General features: G+C 44.0%; 1 protein-coding gene across 8 annotated transcripts; it reads right to left on the bottom strand.

Moving 5' to 3' along the window:
* Nucleotides 1-4,699: 4,699 nt before the first annotated feature.
* On the bottom strand, nt 4,700-18,686 carry LOC110496233 (bromodomain-containing protein 2). 8 transcript variants are annotated; one of them, XM_036952788.2, is made up of 12 exons: nt 18,162-18,686; nt 13,146-13,452; nt 12,689-12,826; nt 12,203-12,350; nt 11,619-11,809; nt 10,893-11,372; nt 10,487-10,615; nt 10,147-10,362; nt 9,514-9,782; nt 9,026-9,351; nt 7,196-7,321; nt 4,700-6,050 (listed from the first exon to the last, which is right to left on the bottom strand). In XM_036952788.2, the coding sequence occupies exons 2-12, from the start codon at nt 13,413-13,415 to the stop codon at nt 5,929-5,931; spliced, it is 2,415 nt and encodes an 804-aa protein (XP_036808683.2). In that variant the 5' UTR covers nt 13,416-13,452; nt 18,162-18,686; the 3' UTR covers nt 4,700-5,928. The 8 variants fall into 8 exon arrangements, with proteins under 8 accessions (XP_036808683.2, XP_090064758.1, XP_090064759.1 ...); XM_090208632.1 differs by having other exon boundaries at nt 4,700-6,047; XM_090208633.1 differs by having other exon boundaries at nt 10,159-10,362.
* Nucleotides 18,687-18,946: the final 260 nt, after the last annotated feature.

The raw sequence follows: 18,946 nt of genomic DNA, 5'->3' as shown, positions 1-18,946 counted from the left end.
AAAAAGGTCTATTTTTTCCGCCACCAACTGGATGGGTTGAAAAACAAGGTAAAAAGAAAACCCATTAATCCACCCAAATAAAAATAGTCCACTGACAAATGCAAACCAAATCTCCATATCTCCCTTCTCAAGCTCTAGGGCCTCGGAGGGTGGTACTGCTTGTGACAATACTCCATACAACTCCTCCACCGAGAAATCTTTCAGTGCCAGGAACCGCTCTGCCACATCCACAATGATATATACATTTTCCTGGACATCCTCTCCACCATGGCAGTTTCAATAATCACCTTCTTAACCTTTAAAATATCAGGGTCCTGCTGGTGAAAGGAAACTCCTGCAGCCTGCAGTGAAGGCCTATCCACAACCATATTACTCTTCAAGTGCACCATTCAAACCCTCAACCCTTTTAACAGCTGCTGCATATGAAATGCTCTGGACAGCACTGACTTTGGCCACCTCGTTCTCTTTCACCACCTCATTCTCTTTCACCACCTCATTCTCTTTCACCACCTCATTCTCTTTCACCCTTGTTGGGCATTCTAAAGACGTGGCTTCATGGTTCCCACCACAATTGCAACATGTCACATTTTCATCCCTTTTAAAACACATGACATGATCTTTTCCACAACTTGGACATCTTGTCTTCTCCGTTCTACAAACACTTGAAACATGTCCAAAAGATTCACAGTTGTCACACTGTATTGGTCTTGGTATAAATGCTCTGACTCTGTGATTTAAATATCCTAACTGTACTTGAGTGTCAAAAAACACAAGAACAGATACTTTTCACTTTTTAATCCTTCACCACACGATTCATCCGAAGTGCATATATACCTCCTGGAATATCTTTCAACACCGACTTCCCACGAGCCGCCAGATATTACCCCACTGAGGGGTGCCCTGTACCGAAGAGGCACACACGAAACGTCAAACTTCTCAAATTGGGTGAGATGCAACACACGTTCCTTCGGAAGTACAACAATTTCAAACAATCCCGCTTCTCTCGTGATCCTGACAACCTTCACTTTACCCAGCAATCCCTCCACCAGTTTGGATATCTCAAATGGATCCCTTATGAAAAGAGATTGCAGTCAGAGTGCAGTATAAAGATATAAAGAATGGGTTAGGAGAACAAAGGCTTAGGAGTTTTTATACATATAAGTTCTATGAGATAATATCAGTCACTGTTAACGTTACCTTTCATGTGCTTTATGTGCTTGTTTTGATGACATAATGCTTCAAAAACACCAAAAGTGATGTTAACTGATGAAGATGATCTCATTGAATAAAACATATGGGGTCTCCTAAGCCTGTCTTTACCACAGACCTTATTTATCGGGAGTTTATCCCAACATCTTCCAAAACCCCCATTCATATCCCCTTAGACTTTGGCCAACCAGCCATGGCGGAGTCAGAGCCCACAAAAATACACCATTACTATTGCTCTTTATACTTTAATTGCGGTTCACAGGGATAATGCAGGGATAAGGCAGATGGTCCGCAAATATTTTCCGATTTTTAATGCGAATATGTGAACAACTATTGTTATTGTCTGAATTGTTCTTGTTGATTTTTTTCTTGACATGTTCAAATAACTCAAGCGTAGATTGGTAACTTTTTTTTTCTCTAATTTAGTACACAGAAACAAGAGGCCATGAGTAACTTGGTAAAAAAAATGGCACCAAATGGCCTATAGGGGTTTCTGTTATAAGCGGTCTCATATCCGTTGCCCCATTTGACATAGAGACTTGACACTTTGTATGTAGGTATCTTTCTTTATGCTAAACACATTTGCCCTGAGGACCCACCCATAAGGTCTGTCAGGATAGATTGTCCTCCATCTTGGACATTTTGGAAAACCAAAATAACACCATATATTTACGGTAATATGCTCAAATAATATGAAAAAATGTCTCTTAACCAATATCCTCTAACTCCTGTACCCCTTTAAAAGACAGAGTAAGCTACACCTCAACCTCAGCACAATGCTCTGTCATGACCACCTACACGCTCTAATATCCTAAGTAGACTGGGCATGACATTTGAGCAACCTGCTGAGGTCGCGGTGTTGCTTTCTGCCTTTCAGACGGGTACATAGTGGTACAGGAGTTGGAGGATTGTGAATACATTGAAGACCTCTCTGTCTGATCTGTCCAACCTGGGGAAATATGGGATATAAAATGCAGAGTGGTTCAATTAAATAACATGTTTAATTACCATTCACTTGTCACTCATAGAAGTGGACTAGGTGAGTGCTGGAGTTGTCAGACGATGCTGTGTGTGTTCCAAGTACATTGGAAATCAAACAAATGAGGGAAAAAAGGGTTTATCTGAAAGTCCTCTAATGAACACAGTTTTCTCCACAGTTCTACACTTCCCTTTCCTCCCTACGTTCCAGAGGCTTCTCAGATCTCACGTCAGACCTGGCCGGCTGGCAAATCCTACTTTGTGCTGCTTTATGAAAGTTACTGCCCACATTTACTATAGCCCATTTACTCAAAACGGAGTCTCCAACATGTTCCCTTATTGAAATTGCCAGAATACACTAAATTATCAAAAGTATGTGGACACCTGCTCGTCAAACATATTCCAAAATCATGGGCAGCCTTCACTCTTCTGGGAAGGCTTTCCACTAGAAGTTGGAACATTGCTGCAGGGACTTGCTTCCATTCAGCCACAAGAGCATTAGTGAGGTTGGGCACTAATATTGGGCGATTAGGCCTGGCTCGCAGTCGACGTTCCAATTCATCCCAAAAATATGGGTTGAGGTGGGGTTGAGGTCAGGGCTCTGTGCTGGCCAGTTAAGTTCTTCCACACCGATCTTGAAACTATTTCTGTATGGACCTCTTTTGGTGCATGGGGCCATTGTCATGCTGAAACAGGTCAAGGCCTTCCTCAAACTGTTGCCACAAAGTTGGGAGCACAGAATCGTCTAATGTCATTGTATGCTGTAGGGTTAAGATTTCCCTTCACTGGAACTAAGGGGCCTGGCCCGAACCATGAAAACAGCCCCAGACCATTATTCCTCCTCCACAAAACTTTACAGTTGGTACTATGCATTGGGGCAGGTACAGTTCTCCTGGCATCCACCAAACCCAGATTTGTCCGTCAGACTGCCAGATGGTTAAGCGTGATTCATCACTCCATAGAACGTTTCCACTGCTCCAGAGTCCAATGGCAGAGAGCTTTACACCACTCGAGCCGATGCTTGGCATTGCACATGGTGATCTTAGGCTTGTGTGCGGCTGCACGACCATGGAAACCCATTTCATGAAGCTCCCGACGAACAGTTAGGAACTCAGTAGTGAGTGTTGCAATCAAGAACAGACGATTTTTACACGCTAAGTGCTTCAGGAGTCGGTGGTCCCGTTCTGGGAGCTTGTGTGGCCTACCACTTCGCGGCTAAGCCGTTGTTGCTCCTAGACGTTCCCACTATACAATAACAGTCGACCAGGACTGCTCTAGCAGGGCATACATTTTACAAACCGACTTGTTGGAAAGGATGGCATCCTATGATGGTGCCACGTTGAAAGTCACTGAGCTCTTCAGTACAGGCCATTTCTACTGCCAATGTTTGTCTATGGAGAATGCATGGTTTTAGACACCTGTCAGCAACAGGTGTGGCTGAAGTAGCTGAATCCACTCATTTGGCCATGTAATGTACCTTCACTTGTGTCTTCTGCTCTCAGACATGAGAATAGGCCATCTAGTGATCAATGTCGTCATGGCAAGAACGTCACTGTTGAAAATAATTGTCACTAATTATAGAGTGACAGCCTATCATCCTCCTTTTGAATCATCACAGGGGTCCACTGTAATTGCTCAAAACAGACAGAGTGAGTGTTAAAGACCTCTCTCTCTCTTTATTTGTAGTCGGACAGTTCAAAGTTGTTTTTTCTTCCAAAATAAACAGAGCGAGAAACAACCACCTCACAATTGTAGGGGGTTGAAAGGACATGACTAAGAACAAAAGCAAAACAAAAAACCCCAGTGGTAGAAACATGCTCCAAAGTTGTGACTGTAAACTGTGAACTGTTTTCAACCGTGCCTTTTCTCCTCACAGCTGCACACATTCTTGTTTGAGTAGTTTGTCATTATTACCAATATCCAACTTTCTCAAGTGACTTCAAGTAAATGCAACAACGATTTGGTCTGAGTGCCCACTCAAATAAATAACTGATCACACATACAAATTCTAAATTCTCAACAATAGAAAAGCTTGATTTCTTAACTAAATCACAAAATCAGTTTAGGACCTCAGAATATCTTGAAGTACGTATACCACCTCTGCTAAACGCACTTTGAGCAAGGAAATGGTCACTACAATCTTCTTCCCAAATCAGATTCAGCTAAATTGAAGACCAAAAAAAAACATTCAGCTGCCAAAATGTTAAAAGGCCAAGTTGTTAAAATAAAAGTGTGGTTTTGTGCCATAAAACATTGGTACTGCAACGCTATGGGAATCAGACCCGGGGGACACAAGGACAGCCTTTAACCACCCCACTGAACCCTACTAAGATACCATCTAGAAAAATATTTTTTTTCCACAGATAAAATGAAGTCTCAAAATATAGTCATTGTTGTGCATTACTCATGCAAGTTATAATGTCTTGCAAGAGAGATGTGACCCTTTCAGGAGTCTGTAGACTTGACACATCCTGGACAAATCCAATTGACAGAGAACAAAACAAGGGAAGAATCTGTTTGCGTGTGGGCAATGCTGAGATGTCCTCACAATTTATTTGCAGATTGGTCACAAGATAGAAACAGGTCATTTATTACAGTGAAACGTAGGAAAAAGTTAGCTCACTTAAACCATGTGTACCATGGACACCCCTCTCAGGCTGTAGAAGTACATGCGTATGTTGCAGTGTTGATGCTCTTCAGTTTCTTCATGTATACTGAACCAAGGTGCTTTACAACACAGAATTACTTAAAACGCCTGCATCAACAAGATGAGAAACTAAGCAGGGATGCGTTTACTGTGCGAGGCCGTGCCCCTCTCTCTCTCTCTCACACACACACACACACGCTTTACCTTCTAACTCCTTGTCATAAAACAACTAAACGAAAAACAGCCTGTCCACACCTTTACTTTCTCCCCACATTTGGGGATTCCTTAAAATTCTTCTTTACAAAAGAAAAATAGATATTTATATATTCGTACATAGTATATACACAAAGCGTGGAGAGAAAGACATAGTACGAGATGATCCCAGAGTTCTGGACTATCTATCCTCCTCGCTTTCTAGAGCTTGTAGAGATCCTGCCTTCTTTCTAGAGCCAGTAGAGATCCTGCCATCTTGAGATCCTGCCATCTTTCTAGAACCAGTAGAGATCCTTCCATCTTTCTAGAGCCAGTAGATCCTGCCATCTTTCTAGAGTCAGTAGGGATCCTGCCATCTTGAGATCGTGCCATCTTTCAAGAGCCAGTAGAGATCCTGCCATCTTTCTAGAGCCAGTAGAGATCCTGCCATCTTTCTCTAGAGCCAGTAGAGATCCTGCCATCTTTCTAGAGCCAGTAGAGATCCTGCCATCTTGAGATCCTGCCATCTTTCTAGAACCAGTAGAGATCCTGCCATCTTTCTAGAGCCAGTAGAGATCCTGCCATCTTGAGATCCTGCCATCTTTCTAGAGCCAGTAGTGATCCTGCCTTCTTTCTAGAGCCAGTAGGGATCCTGCCATCGGCTCTTTAACCTATGAGACAATGCATCATCTATGTCAACCCTCTAGGTTTCTAGAGCAATGAAAAAACCCAGTCTCTCTCCATCCACTCTTTCTGTTGGGACTGGATTCTCTCAACACATCCCCATCTTTTTTAATTCCGGGTCAGTTCTGACTATAGTCTGACCCGCCTGCAGTTCTGTTGGCAGTCCTGCTCTGTCCTGTCTGGGGTTCGTGGGCTCAATGCCCATCCCTCTGGAGCTTTCAGTCCGAGTCACTGGTGTCAGAGGAGGACGAGGAAGAAGATGAGGAAGAGTCTGAGCTGGAGCTGCTGGCGCTGAGGCGAGACGCTACGGCGTGGGGCTCCACTGCACTGGGCTTCTCTGCTGAGAGAGAGAGAGACCGATAGACACAAGGTCAAATACTTGGAATATAATGTTGAGAAGACAACCCACACATTTTGCAAAGACCTGAGCTGATTTCTTTCATGAAGTACTATGAAGGTGGATAGGGCCATACATTAGAGAAAATGTATTTTAAATACATTTTGGCTTGTAGTTCCACATCTCTGTGAATGCTCAGAAAGTATACTGAACAAAAATATGAAATGCAACAATTTCAAAGATTTTAGAGATAAAGTTCACATAAGAAAATCGGGCAATTTAAATGAATTCATTAGGCCCTAATCTATGGATTTCTATGGATCATGATCTATGGATCAAAAACAAATCTGAAAACGGGGCAATATCTGGTGTGACCACCATTTGCCTCATGCAGTGAAACATCTCCTTCACATAGAGTTGATCAGGCTGTTGCTTGTGGCCTATTGTCCCACTTCTCTTCAATTACTATGCGTTGTTGCTGGATATTGGTGGGAAATGGATCATGCTGTCATACACGTTGATCCAGAGCATCCCAAACATGTCTGGTGACTATGTAGGCCATGGAAGAACTAGGACATTTTCAGCTTCCGGGAATTGTGTACAGATCCTTACAACAAGGAGACGTGCATTATCATGCTGAAACATGGGGTGATGAATGGCATGACAATGGGCCTTAGGATCTCGTCTCGGTATCTCTGCGCATTTTAATTCCCTCCGATAAAATGCAATTGTGTTCGTTGTCAGCTTATGCCTGTCCATACCCTAATCTAAACTTGAGACATCTGTGGCATTGTGTTGTGTGACAAACTGCACATTTTAGAGTGGCATTTTATTGCCCCCAGCACAAGGTGCACCTGTGTAATGATCATGCTGTTAAAACAGCTTCTTGTTACGCCACACCTGTCAGGTGGGTGGATTATCTTGGCAAAGGAGAAATCCTCACTAACGGGAATGTAAACAAATTTGTGCACAAAATGTGAGATAAATAAGCTTTTTCTGCTCATGGAACAGTTCTGGGAACTTTTATTTCAGCTGAAGAAACATGGGACCAACACTTCACATGATTGTGTTTATATTTTTGTTCAGGGTAGTTGTCATGTCTGCTGTGTCTATTCTTTGGGCACTGATGCAGATTTATTCCGACTCACCTTTGGTTTTCTGAGGCTTCTTGCCAGAGTTGAGCTGCCCGCTGACATCCAGCAACCTCTGCTCCAGTTCCAACTGCTTCTCCAGAGCCAACTCCTCCCGGGACTTCCCTGCTCCACCTTTCTTCCCTACAAACAGAGAGGAGACCAGGGGGTTAGATGATGCAATGTCTGCATCCACCAACCGATCCAAATAAACAGAGACTAAGTGACTATGATGCTACCTAGTGAAACCCTTGAAATTTGTATGACATTTGCGTGAAATTGTGACAGAAAAGCCCTATGGTTAGCGCCCATCAGGGACACCTCTTAGAGCTCTAGGGGTGCTATTTCATTTTTGGATAAAAAACGTTCCCGTTTTAAGCGCGATATTTTGTCACGAAAAGATGCTCGACTATGCATATTCTTGACAGTTTTGGAAAGAAAACACTCTGAAGTTTCAGAATCTGCAAAGATTTTGTCTGTAAGTGCCCCAGAACTCATTCTACAGGCGAAACCAAGATGATGCATCACCCAGGAATTAGCAGAATTTCTGAAGCTCTGTTTTCCATTCTCTCCTTATATGGCTGTGATTGCGCAAGGAATGAGCCTACACTTTCTGTCGTTCGCCCAAGGTCTTAGCAGCATTGTGACGTATTTGTAGGCATATCATTGGAAGATTGGCCATAAGAGACTACATTTTCCAGAGGTCCGCCCGGTGTCCTTTGTCTAAATTTGTGCGTAATCTTCAGGTGCGGTCATTTTCTCCTGGGATTCAGGAGAGAAAGCATGTGTCCAAGAACGATGTATCAATGAAGAGATATGTGAAAAACACCTTGAGGATTGATTCTAAACAACGTTTGCCATGTTTTCAGTCGATATTATGGAGTTAATTTGGAAAAAAGTTTGCGTTTTGAGGACTGAATTTATGGATTTTTTTTGGTAGCCAAATGTGATGTATAAAACGGAGCTATTTCTAATACACAAGGAATCTTTTTGGAAAAACTGAGCATCTGCTATCTAACTGAGAGTATCCTCATTGAAGACATCAGAAGTTCTTCAAAGGTAAATGATTTTATTTGAAGGCTTTTATGTTTTTGTTAATGTTGGGTGCTGGATGCTAACGCTAATGCTAACGCTAAATGCTAACGCGAAATGCTAACTCTAGCTAGCTACTTTTACACAAATGATTGTTTTCCTATGGTTGAGAAGCATATTTTGAAAATCTGAGATGACAGTGTTGTTTACAAAAGGCTAAGCTTGAGAGATGGCATATTTATTTCATTTCATTTGCGATTTTCATAAATAGTTAACGTTGTGTTATGCTAATGAGCTTGCTGATAGATTTACACAATCCTGGATACAGGGGTTTTTTCATAGCTAAACGTGACGCAGAAAACGGAGCGATTTGTCCTAAACAAATAATCTTTCAGGAAAAACTGAACATTTGCTATCTGAGAGTCTCCTCATTGAAAACATCTGAAGTTCTTCAAAGGTAAATGATTTTTTTGAATGCTTTTCTGTTTTTTTGTGTAAATGTTGCCAGCTGAATGCTAATGCTAAATGCTACGTTAGCCATCAATACTGTTACACAAATGCTTGTTTTGCAATGGTTGAGAAGCATATTTTGAAAATCTGAGATGACAGTGTTGTTAACAAAAGGCTAAGCTTGAGAGATGGCATATTTATTTCATTTCATTTGCGATTTTCATGAATAGTTAACGTTGCGTTATGGTAATGAGCTTGAGTCTGTATTCACGAACCCGGATCCGGGATGGGGAGATCAGAAAGGTTAACAGGGACCAGAGAACATTGGAGGGGGGGGGGGGGGGCTACACACGAAAGCTCCCTCACCATAGGGCTTGCGAGGCTTCTTGCGGAGGCAGGTCATGACGTAACGTTCCAGCTCGCGCAGCGTGGACGGCTTGAGCGTCTCAAAGTCGATCTCGATCTCCTCTGGGTTGGTGTCGCGCAGCGAAGGCTCGCGTGCCTGGATGATGTGAACCACGCGGCCCAGCTTCTCCCCGGGCAGCTTGTTGATGTCCAGGCTGAGCTGGCGCTTCTCGTCGTAGCTCATGGGCGACACCTCGTCCTCCTCCTCGGAGTCGTAGTGGGGGAGCATGGCGGCAGCGCTCATCTGGTGCATGCTGAGCGTCACTGCCTGAGACTTCTTGGAGGACCTGAGCGTGAGAGTGTGATTTAATGATTCAATCCTGAAGGTGAACATTTTTGCTTTTGTCAGGAATAGATTTTGGGAATGGTTATAGTACGGAGTAAATAAATCATATCATGACAGAGACGTTCAAATCGATAGACAGCGCTTGCCAGTTGAGGGAACTCACTTGCTCTTGTTGCTCTTCTTGCCAGTGCTCCTCTTGCCCTGTGTGGAGCCCCCTTTGCTGCTCTTGGGTGTCTTCGACATCTTCGGCATCTTGGTGACCTTGGGCATTTTAGCCGGCCGGATGGGTATATCCTCTTCGACTGGTACCCGGCTTCCCCGATGCTTCTCGGGCTTCTTCTTCTTCTTCTTGTCCTTCTTCTCTCTCTTCCTCTTAGGCTTGACGATGGGGCCCTGGGAGAGTGCTGCCAGTTGCTCATGAACTGCTTTCAGCTGATGGGACCATGGAGAGGACACGGTCAGTGACTGTTGTGGAAAACACTTCCAGCTCAGGTTTACATAAATACTTTTGTATTTAAAAAAATGTAAATATATATATATATATACTGTGCATCTTTTTTTAAATTTATTACCTGCACTTTCTTGATTTTTCTGACAACTACATTATTGAAGAAAAATGTATTACTACAACAGATATGTGGTCGTCTCATCTAGCTGGTTTAAGATGACAGCACTAAGAGTAAGTCACTCTGGATAAGAGCGCCTGCTAAATGACTAAAATTTTGTGATGTAACGTGGTCTGAATGTTGATGTGTGTGTGTGGTGTTGCGGTGGGCGCAGGGCCGGGTCAGTCTACCTGTGTACACACCTGTTCCTGCAGCTCGGCCAGGCGGTGTGCTCGCTCCTCCTCGCTGTCCGAGCTGGGGCTGCTGTCGCTCTCGCTCTCGCTGCTGGGGTCGCTCTCAGACGAGGACGAGGAGGAAGAGGAAGAAGATGAGGAGCGCCCACCCATGGAAGCGGGAGGGGCCGCAGGCTCGTCGGGCATCTTGGCAAAGCAGAACTCAAAGACGTCCTGGAGAGAAAGAGAGGAAGGCATCAGATCAGTGCACTCAGATGTACTAGCCTACTGCTCAAAGGCATTAAAAACAGCCAAGAAAAGACACATCTCCGTGCTTAAAATGTGTTTTGACCCGTACCTGTAGTTTGCGTGCCATGGCTACCACGTCATGGTCTGGAGGGTTGTACTTGTAGCAGTTAGAGTACATTATCCTCACGTCGCCGGCAAACTGCTGGGCGTCCCGGTACTCTCGACTGTCCATTTTCCTCTGCAGAGGGAGATGGGAGGAGGTTAACGTCACAGAATGACTGACAGTCTACCTTCATGGTGCTTGATGCAGATGTGTGGCGGAGCACAGGGGGCTGCTGAGGGGAGGACGGCTCATTGTCATGGTCAGAACAGAGCAAATGGAACAGGAATCAAACACCTGGAAACCACGTTTGATGTATTTGATACCGTTCCCCTAATGCCGCTCCAGACATTACCACCAGCCCCGCCCTCCCCAATAAGGTGCCAGCGACCTCCTGTGGTGGCGAGGCATGTACCTTGATGGTGCTGAGGTCCATGGGCTGCTTGATGATGTCGTGGTAGTCGTGTAGGCCCAGCATGGAGGCGTCCACTGGTTTGTAGAAAGGCCAGGCGTACGCCGCGTGTTTCTTGGACAGCAGCTCTTTGAGAATCCCGTTGCAGTACCGGAGCTGCTGGCCCAGTTTGCCGCGCCGCACCGGCTGTAGCTGCACAGAATCCGGCAGGTCCTTTTTCGGCGGCTTGATAGGGCGCCCGCTGACTCCCCGCCTCCCTGCAGGTGCTTTGGCGCCCGCCGTACCTCTGCCGCGGCCCATACCAATACCCATCCCTATGCCCATGCCGAGCCCCAGGCCATGGCCTACCCCCAGCGAGGTGAGTGTCAACGGGGAGTCGGGCCCGCCGGCCATGCCCATGCCAATCCCGCCAACGCCCACGGTGATGGGCATGGCCATGGTGGTGGGGGTGGTGGTGTCTGCTTTCCGCTTCACTCCTTTTTTCTGTTGGGAGACAGAGAGACAGGGGCTCTTGTCATTGGCTGAAAGCTTACCATTTCAGATAACAGAACAAGAAAATAACAAGAAAAAAAGAAACCACAGACAAAAAGAAAAGACGATGTCAGATGATGTCGCCAATTTCCGGCTAACATTGTTGCAGTAGGTACTCTAAAGTAGCACAAACGGTGGCATGGCCATCAGGTAAATTGTATAACAACTTTGTAGTTTAGGGGTAAGTGAACACTGCACCTTGGCTGTGGGCTGTGTGGGGGGTACGCTTAGCATAGCAGGAGTACTGTGGAGGGTGAGAGGTAGGCTCTTGGCCAGGAGCGTCTGTGGGGGGGTGGAGAGCAGCGACTCTGGGGTGTCCGGCGTGGGGGGGGAGTACGCGGACTGGGACACTGCCGGGACCTGGTGAGCAGTCGTCACTCCTCCTGGTACTGAGGCAAATGAAGAGGGGGAAAAAGTGGTTACGAGTGGGAGTTTACACATATTAATGTGGTCCTGTGTCGCCGAGTTGGTAAAACCTGGCGCTTGTAACATCAAGGGTTGAGGGTTTGACTCCCGATGGAGCCGCCCATAAGAAAAATGTATGCATCACTAGGTCGCTTTAGAATTTTTTAAAAACATCTGCTAAATGGCATATTATATGATATATAGATTGATATCTAGATAGATATACACGTAGATATTATTCATATTCACATTATCTGACAGAAGGAGTCAATATCAAACACATTTCCCCAAAATAACCACACACAAAAATAATCACTCTCAAACACATTCATTAACCACACACAAACAGTCACACAACCCTCCCCACTGGTGCTCACCTGTGGCCCTGCGTCCTCTGCCTGGCTTGCCCGGTTTTCCCCGTGGTGGAGGAGGGGGCAGTTCTATCTCCTCCTGGGGCATCTGGGCAACCTTCTGAAGGAAAGCTTTCTCCAGGGACTGGGCCATCAGAACAATATCATCTGTTGGCTGGGAGACAGTCACCATGGAAAAGTGTTACCCGGCTGGAGATGACATGTAGGGCACATCACTTCTCAAAATAGGATGTGAGATCAGCGTCATCTCTGTCAGATAGGTGATATCTTTAGACAAGTTTATAAGACTGGGTTTATTAACCGTAGCTCTGACAGTTTCCAGAGACGTCAAATATAAATAGATAATATGATGTTGAGCTTTTTAAACTCAAATGGCGTTTTGACTCCCCCTAGTGTCCAGCCAGTAGCCGCTGCTGGTCAATGGCTCATTTATGACAGTGAAAATGTTAACAGTGGTTACAGCATTTGTCTCACACACACACACACACACACCTTATTGTAGATGTAGCAGTTGGTGAACATGGTGTTGAAGTCCTGCATGCACTCGCTGGCGCTGCGGTAGTAGTTGCTCTCCAGGCGCCGCTTGATGGTCCCCATGTCCATGGGCTGTTTGATGATCTTGTGATAGTCCTGAGGCAGAGAGGAGCACGTTTACTTAACGCTGCCCTGCTAATAATACATATACGGAGCTCTCCACGCCTATTCAGCGCTGTATTGTCTGTAAGCTTGGAAGAAAGGCGTTTAGAAAACTTTTGAAAAGTTCCCAACCTAACATAAGAATATTCTCAATACCTTAGTTCTATTTAGGTCTGAAAACGGAGACATCCTAATATGCATATAGGATTAAATGATTTGAATATCTATCGAGAAATATCCGATGTCCGTCTGAGTTTGGCAAAGGTACAATGTGACTGGGCTCTCTGGAACAGTGGCTTGCAGGGACACTCACAGGCAGGCTGAGCTTGGAGGCGTCCACGGGCTCATGGAAGGGCCATGCGAAGTGGTGCCTCCACAGGTACTTCATCATGGCTCTCTGGAGGAACTGCAGCTGGTTGGTGGCGCGGCCCTGCCGGTTCGTGTCGTACACTAGGGGCCGTGGTGACCCAGAGGGGGGAGCTTGCCCGTGGGGGAGCAACGGCGGGCCCTCGAATCCCTCGAACAGCAGTGACGGTTTCCGGATGCGCTTTCCGGGGCCCGGCGGGCCCTGCTCCATCGCCATGACGCCATGCAGGCCTACGTCGACCCCGCCCAGGGAGCTGTTGACGGAAAGGGAGGAGGGAATAAGCATAGAGCAACGGGGCAGGTGGAGAAAGGAGAAGGTATTGGATGACGCAGCAGCCCTCATTGAACAAGCCTTCTACTTAGGTAGCCCACTCAAAGTCTTAAATGACAACAGGTTAGCATAAAATATCCAGTCAATAGTGACTAATGCCCCCTCTCACCATGATTCCGTTTCAATTGAGCTGTGAGTCACAACTGCCTCATTGGCATTGACAGAAATTAGAGGATTAGCCAGACTACCAGTACTGTGACAGACTGTAGAAAATATTATATATATGGGTGTGGTTTCAGGAGTTCTTGGACAGCTGGCCTCAGGCAGGCATTTGTGAGGTTCACCAAGTAGCCAAAAAGCTTACGCAATACACCATGACAAGGATGCACGGGTATATTTAGCTTTGACCAGTTTGCATTGTTACACCACGAACCCTTTGACTGTTGAAACCTTTCTGTTGGCTGTGGTTTAATGCCCCTGGCTGATAATATCTGTGGGTTGGAAGTAGTCTCAATAGAAAGTGTTCTCTGTTGAAACTGTGATAAGAGCCCGGCTGGACATACACAGCAACAGTTATACTCATACCAAACATAAAGTGACACAACATGTTACATACAAGCAGCCTGTTAAATGAAACGGTGGATTTAATGGAATGCAGTGACCATTATACTGGTGATATGATCACATTGTCCTGCCATTAAACACCCAGAGGCTTAGAGGGGAGCAATGATATAGAAATGGGGGAAGACAACACCTCCATGCTTGTAACTGCCCATTTCTCATCTCCCTGGCAACAAAGCTAACGACTCCATTCCATTGGCTGGAAGGTTATAAAACATGGTAACTAGAACCTACACCCCCCCCAACAAAGTAGAAGTCCAAGTCCAGAGTCAATTGTGGTTTGTGCATCCAGCATTGTGATACAGATACAACACGTGTTTTAACAGGAATCATAAATGGAAGGGCTCAAGAGTGCGGTGATCAAGTCATTCAGATCACAGGTGACCCTACCTAACCCTGTTCAAATGCACCATTGACAAAATTGAGCTGATTTAGTTACATACACTGTAACTGAATGAGTTTATATAGACTAGTAAAACTGTGCAAAAAGCTTGTATTCATGTTCCATTCCTTGTGAACATTAACTGTGTGTATTGGAAAGGTGCACTGTTAGTTGCCACTTATGGACAAATAATCTAGGTCTCTTCATAATTGCTACCAGGAATTAACTTTCTCTATAGGGACAATCTAAAATAATATGGAAAAGTTGCCGGTGATGCAACTGGGTGACATGTCTTGTGCTTGCATAAGATAGGGAACAGGGCCTGGTCCTCCGAAGACAGGAAAGCAAGGGTTAAATGTTTAAGATCAATCCCCACTACTCAAATTCTCAAGATCAAAGAGGCCATTACCAACCATTCTATACTGTAGGCTGTGTCTACATGCCCCCTTCAATCAGACTAGATCCGTAGAGCTGCATCTTCCTCATAAGTGAACATCATAGGAGACTACCCGACCAGAATTTTATATTCACCTGTAACTTACCTTGACACAAACAAATAACTGATGCAAACCGTGCCCATTACGTAACCTACGTGGAAGCCACGCTGTAGTGACTCGCTCCGTTACCAACTCTACAAAATGAAGACTGCTTTTCTTCAAGAAACTCGGAAACATGGGTTTTGTAGCCTATGCTGGCCATGACAATCCAAGTCACAGATATTCCTTCTACTTGTAGCTTAATATCAGCTGGTATTCAAATGATACAAGTTGGAAAACACATTTTACATTTAGTGTACTTTATTATAAAAGTAAAAAACGTTAAAATACATAAAACACTTACATCACTGACACTTGTCAGCAACACAAACATCAACACGAGCTACATTTCCTTTAAAAATAAATGTTTGGGAAAGGGAAGACCGTACTAATCACAGAACATTATCCAATTTACATTTTACCCTAAGGGTTACAAAAAAAGTAGATGTCTTAATATTTTCCAGGTGGAGTGGAAAGGTAGTGAGTAGATTGTGAGGCCACTGCAAGGACATGATGGGTAACTATTCCCATCCAACAGTTAGATACTTGACTTGCACATGCTGATAAAATAAACAAACATTGCAATGACCCGACGTTACTGTGAAATTATATGACGGCTAAATGATCAGCACTATCCATAACCGTAATGCAGCCATGACATGTAACGTTTACCACCCTGTTTGCCAAATATATCCCTCCCAATCCAAATACAGGAGAACGAGACTCGCCAAATACATCAATCCAGTAGTTGGGCTATACTATATACTTATATCCATTAGTCCATTAGTTTGCCAACTTCGAGTTAACGGAAATAGCTAACTAACAAAGTAGACCTTCCGACGAGCATTGACCGTCTGCTAGTTAGAAGCCTAGCCATAAATTAGCTAACTAACTTAACTGACCCAGCAAACGTATCCCATGGTAGCCAGTTACCGAGCAATATACCCACCAAACAATCACAATGTGAAAGAACTTCGCTTAACATTCACCCAGCCATTAACCACGAAGAGAAAATCAAAAGTAAAAGACAGTTATGCTCGTGTAAATCCAGTTTAGCGATATCACCAACTAACGTTAGTTCGCTTGTTATCATGCCAGATGGGCTAGGCAATCCTACTACCGCAAGGACTAGCTACCCGAGACGCTGGGAAGATGGCGTCGGTGCAGTACGATTTAAACGGCAGGCGCCCCAAATAATTATTGTCCTATTTTGCAGATTGACGAGTGGTCACATCCTGATAATTGTCCAATATTGTTTTTTGTTGCAAAATTATACAAACGCTTTATACCGACTGAGAAGTATTGGTTTAACACGTTCGGTGAACATGTCGGTAATCAGAAAGCATCTGTTTATAAGTGAATACTATTCCTAATGCAACAATATGCTTTCAGATCGCAAACCTAAATTCAATTAGTCCGATCGGTACCTGTCATGGGGCGGGTTTATGGCCGTCTCCATCGCGATGGATCCGGATTCTGTTTAAATACCAATATTCAAGTTCCTGTTTTGCCCGTCCTTTCCTCCAGGCCCCACCGGATCCAACTGATCACTGCTTCAGCGAAATGGCATCTCGCGTCTATGCCCGACAATTTATAGACCAACCACGCATTCTATTGGATACGGAATGTAGGACTACGCCCTATGATTTTCTATTCGCAGTTGAACATGTCATCCAGAGTAACCACACCTCCAAACACCATTTGTTTTCCTATATGCTTCCCATCCAACCTATTCGCATATTGTTATTATCAATCAAACTACATTCGCAATATTACTGGCTAGACCTCCCAGCACTCAAAATGTGTACTTTGATTGGTTATTTTACGTAGTCTATTACGAAAATGCGACATCCAACAACCCGCCCTTTCGCTTATCAAATTACATTACGTCAGCGTGGGCAAAGCAACGATAATGATTGGCCGCTGAAACTCCAGCGCGAACTTCCAGAGAAAACAGAAAGCAAGTCATTGGTTAGCGAGTTCACTGACACGTATCTATCAGATGCTAAACGTAGGCCGAGCGCTTAAAAACACATTTCTTTCCGAGTGGCCGCATTTTGGTTGTGTTGAAGGAGCGCCATCTTAAAGTGCACACGAGCTTGACTGTGCATACATGAGATGGTGTCACAAAGTGTACAAGTAATACCACAGCCTGCGTTGGATCAAAAGGGCGATGATCATAACGCCTAGTTTCAAACCACGTGCTGTCTGACCTAACTACATATTTTACCAGAATAGTTCTTTCTGACAACTACAAGAAAGGCTACCATTATCCGAGGCCTACTAATGTCAGAACTCAACCAAGGCCTGACATACTATTAATAGCACAACATTTGATGGACACAATAGCTTAACTCACACTGAAGCCGAGATTTTAAATGTCTTAGGGAGGATAAAGCAAATTAAGCTAAAGTGGCAAAGGAAATTACCCTCCATTGAATGACACAGCAATTCTCAACTCTTGCTGAAATAGTTATCAGATAAGAATTTCGGATATACACACAGCCACTTAACAATTACTATAAGAGGACCTTCTAGCAAAAGGTCGCATCTGTTAAGATTTTTTGAGAAAAGTTGCTCAACTTCAATAACACCCAAGTAGGCCGCATTCACGATTTGAACAGTTCAACTAAATCATAACTATAAACCTTACAAATCTTCAACATTAGCTGTCCAGAGAAAACCCTAACTAAACGTTAGTTATAGCTACATTTAATAGACAACTAAATCCCCAAACATTTCCTATCATACCAAGATACTCCTCATTCGACGAAGTCCACGTGCAACAAACTAGATTATACTGAATTATCAGCACAATGCCAACCTTCGACAAAAAGAAACTCGTAAAGGTAGTTTTAAATCTCTACAAAATGGTTCCCAAACGATAATACCCATCCCCCACACCAAGGTTACACGTTCTCTTCAATGTCACTCCACTAAATCCTCGCGATTTTCAATATATACGGACAAAGAGTATACATTTGAACGCTTCTAAATACAACGAAACTTGAATTAAAACATACATTAATGTGTCTTAATCTTGAGTAAATACCTACAAAAAAAAGAATTTGCTAATTGACTCCCAGGGTTACATAAAATTACACTATTAAAAATCTCAATTTGTAAATCCATTATGCAAAGTCAAAACTTTACTTCAAATTTCTCCTTGTCCTCCATCACGATACTTTTTTTTTCAACACATTTCCCTCAAACATGTCGGACTTCTTCATCATTCTTTGGGTGGGGGAAGGGAAGTCATGTGATGAATAAGCTCATGGCAAAATGCTTGCCAAAAAGTTGTAGGCTACACACTCACTGCCACAGGGAAAAAAAATATATTGATATATCCAGAAATGGTCATCTTGCCGTTACAAATCATATTCTTTGTCCACATGTTGCTGTATAAAAGTTAATTCGACCATATTGTTGATAACTTGGCGAAATCCTGAACAAAGGGCACGCTTTCGGGTATCAAAGCGTTGCTCCAATTGGACAAACCCAAACCACGTGGTGCGTATTGGATTGATTGATTTCCTTGACAAAACTGCAGCAATCAATGCAAGCGGACAATATAAAATCCCAGCATCGACACGACCCTTATATTTGTTATAACTGCAGGTCTTCTCTTGACAAAGTTTATATTTTGGTTGCCAGCATAGTGGATTCCACTGCGACAGCAAAAGCAAGCTGCTGCGCATGCGTATAATATGGGCGAGACAGTGGAAAGTGGGATATTGCCTCTATACAGAGTAGACACTGTTCTAAGGTCAGTTTTCCATTTGGAGAAGGCAGAGAAGTTTCGTTAGGACCTGGAGATGGTATCTGATTCTAGATCTGTGGTCACTCATGCAACTTCTACCTTCAGCTCTTATGAAGATTATTATCAGAAGAATAGTATTTGTAATGTATTGAAAATGTAAAATAAAATGTTTGAAAGA

The sequence above is a fragment of the Oncorhynchus mykiss genome, chromosome 18, assembly GCF_057628025.1.
Source record: "Oncorhynchus mykiss isolate SJ-2025 chromosome 18, ASM5762802v1, whole genome shotgun sequence".
Classification (NCBI taxonomy): Eukaryota; Metazoa; Chordata; class Actinopteri; order Salmoniformes; family Salmonidae; genus Oncorhynchus; species Oncorhynchus mykiss.
The sequence above is the reverse complement of the archived record's forward strand: the minus strand, read 5'-3'. Positions and strand labels throughout refer to the sequence as shown.

Coding starts and splice junctions, on each gene's coding strand:
- LOC110496233 (XM_036952784.2), bottom strand. CDS start 16,467: ATGGAGACGGCCATAAACCCGCCCCATGACAG. Junction 12,827..13,145: donor CCTCCAAGCTCAGCCTGCCT/GTGAGTGTCCCT, acceptor TCTCTGCCTCAG/GACTATCACAAGATCATCAA. Junction 7,322..9,025: donor GAAGCCTCGCAAGCCCTATG/GTGAGGGAGCTT, acceptor CTCTGTTTGTAG/GGAAGAAAGGTGGAGCAGGG.